Source organism: Vicia villosa, unplaced genomic scaffold (genome assembly GCF_029867415.1).
Source record: "Vicia villosa cultivar HV-30 ecotype Madison, WI unplaced genomic scaffold, Vvil1.0 ctg.002510F_1_1, whole genome shotgun sequence".
NCBI classification, from domain to species: Eukaryota; Viridiplantae; Streptophyta; class Magnoliopsida; order Fabales; family Fabaceae; genus Vicia; species Vicia villosa.
The window spans coordinates 109,910-112,979 of NW_026705953.1; the positions used below are offsets into that span (position 1 = coordinate 109,910).

General features: G+C 36.4%; 1 protein-coding gene across 1 annotated transcript; it reads right to left on the bottom strand.

The window, feature by feature from the left end:
* Positions 1–368: 368 nt before the first annotated feature.
* LOC131639040 (uncharacterized) lies at positions 369–776 on the bottom strand. Its single transcript, XM_058909558.1, has one exon. The coding sequence runs from the start codon at positions 774–776 to the stop codon at positions 369–371; it is 408 nt and encodes a 135-aa protein (XP_058765541.1).
* Between the last annotated feature and the right edge of the window lie 2,294 nt (positions 777–3,070).

The following is a 3,070-nucleotide window of genomic DNA, read 5'->3' on the forward strand; positions in this document are numbered from 1 at the left end:
TGATTGTACCAACAGACTCCAGATGTTCAACAATCTTTGATTGAACCAGAAGATTTGAGATGATTCTCCCAAAAGGGATAACATTTCTCTTTTTTGCTTGGACACTTCATCCTGTTTTAATCTCTAGAGTCATTCACAGCATGCCACAAGTGATTGAATATGATATAAGGAATATTCACCTTTTTCTGTGTACCAATGCAATACATAATGTATTGTTGGTCTTTGTTGACGAAGTTTGATGAACTAGTTGATTTCCTATGGTAGAAACAACCCAGAAGAATCTTAGTCCAAACCTTGTAAATGGTTTTCTGATCCTTAACTTCTTTGGATTTCTTCCCATTCTGAAAGATTTCTGCGTAGACAGCATCTCAATCAGTTCTTGGAGTTGCTTCAGTAGCACCTTCAACATTCATCAACCCAAACAGCTTCCTTAAGATGGATTCTGTGATTAAGAAGAGTTCACCATGAACGAGAGAGAGAATAACTTTAGGCATTACGGTTGCATGAATCCAGAATTCCTTTACTAAGTCTGGATAGACTGGTCCACATAGATCATAGAACATTGGTGCCCATCCTTGAAACCTCATATTTTCTTCAAGATGAATCTCATGTTTTTCCAGATTTTCAACATCTACCATTAACTCACAAATGACTTCCAGTTGATACAATGGAATCGAACCGATTATTGGTGGAACAAGTTGTTGCTTTTGTTCTTGTTCATGTTGATGTTGTTGTTGAGAAGACGAACTAACATTCTGAGTAGAGAGGGAAGCCATTGAAGCACTTATGAGATTTTTGGGTTTCTTTTTAGGGTTTGAGAAAAGAGAGAAAAGGTTGCAGAAACGCATATACTTAGAGAGAATGAATGTGTGAAAAAAGAAAATGAGATTATGAGACATGTTTAAATAGACACAGATTTGAAACAAAATATGCAATGAAATTCTGAGAATGAACAGTTACAGAATGCAGAGAATCAAATGCATTTAATGTTGAGTGACGTTAGGGTAAAACATGATATTTGAAATGATTTGCACAGTTACCTAGGGCGGCGTCTCATCAACTGCACGCATGCTTGTCCCTTCAGAGGGAACACGTGTTCATCTTCTGGAATAGCTGGTGACAGCTGTTTTACTTTAAAAGAGATTCTGAATCAACTTAGACATATGAAACGTTAGCAATAACAGAATAAGAATATCTAATTGATCAACAATTTCAGAACTTATGATAAGAAAATAAATAATCATTTCAAATCTAATCCATATATCAGATCTTCTCATCCTTTCATTCTGGGCACAAATCCATACTGATATTCTTCAAAATGAATTTAAACATATCTTCAGCAAGGGGTTTTGTAAAGATATCATCCCATTGATGGTATGTATTAACAAAGTTTAAAGAAAGAACACCCTTCTGAACATAGTCCCTAATGAAGTGATGTTTGATCTTAATATGTTTAGCTTTGGAATGGAAGATAGGATTCTTAGATAAACAAATAGCAGAAGTATTATTACAGAAGATAGGAATGTTGCTCTCATATCTGATAATCTTCTAACTGACTCTTCATCCAGAGCATCTGTGTACTACATCCTGCAGCAGCAACATATTCTGCTTATGTTGTAGAGAGGGCAATTGTAGCTTGCTTCTTGCTGTACCAGGAGATTAGATGACTTCCCTGAAACTGACAGCTTCCAGAAGTACTTTTCCTTTCAACTCTATCTCCAGCGTAATCAGCATCACAATATCCTACTAAGTTGTATTCTTCAGATCTTCTGTAGACTAAACCAACATTAGTAGTACCTTTCAGATACCTCAGAATTCTCTTAACAGCAGTTAAGGGAGATTCTCTAGGATCTGATTGGAATCTTGCACACAGACAAACACTGAATATAATATCAGGTCTAGAAGCAGTAAGATATAGAAGAGATCCAATCATACCTCTGTAGAGCTTCTGATCTACCTTCTTACTTACCTCATCCTTACCTAATACACACGTTGGATGCATAGGAGTCTTTGCTTCTTTGCTTTCTGAAAGATTAAACTTCTTCAGAAGTTATTTCACATACTTGTGAAGGATAGAAAAACACTTAGAAAGGGGGGGTTTGAATAAGTGTAGTTTCAAAACTCGTAAGATAAAAATAATTTGCACAAGTATTTTTATCCTGGTTCGTTGTTAACTAAACTACTCCAGTCCACCCTATACAAGGTGATTTACCTCAACTGAGGATTTAATCCACTAATCACACGAGATTACAATGGTTTTCCACTTAGACTACTTCTAAGTCTTCTAGAGTCTTCTGATCACAACTTGATCACTCTAGGAACAACTGCTTAGAGACCTTCTAAGACTTCTCTAGAGTATACTGATCACAACCCGATCACTCTAGTCCTATACAAATTAATGTAAACAAATTCTAAGAGTATTACAATTGCTTCTTAAAAGCGATAATCACAAACTGTGATATTTCTCTTACAGATTTAAGCTTAGACTCACTAAAATATTACAACAGTAATGTAGTGAGGTTGAAGATGAAGTTTCTGAGCTTTGAGTTGAACAGCGTTTCAGCAAGTTAATATTCACAGATATTGTTAAGAATTGGTAACCTTGCTTCTCATCAGAACTTCATTTATATAGGCGTTTGAGAAGATGACCGTTGGGAGCATTTAATGCTTTGCGTATTCCGTACAGCATTGCATTTAATGTTTCACTGTTTTGTCAACTACCTCGAGCCTTGCTTTTGCTGTGACTACTGACATTGCCTTTAATAGCTTCTAACGTTCCTTTTGTCAGTCAGCGTAGCCTGCCATCTAGTACTTGATTCTGATTTGTTCTTTGTAAACACTACGTTGAAAATCATCAGAGTACAAACAGCTTGGTGCAGAGCATCTTCTGATCTTCTGATCTTGATATGCTTCTGAGCGTGATTCCATGACTTTAGTGCTTCTGCTTCTGAACTCAAGTTCTTCTGATGCTTCTAATAGACCATGTTCTGATTCTGCTTGACCATCTTCTGATGTCTTGCCAGACCATGTGCTGAAGTTGCATACTGAACCTTCTGAGTCAAAGCTTCTT

Coding starts and splice junctions, on each gene's coding strand:
- LOC131639040 (XM_058909558.1), bottom strand. CDS start 776: ATGGCTTCCCTCTCTACTCAGAATGTTAGTTCGTCTTCTCAACAACAA.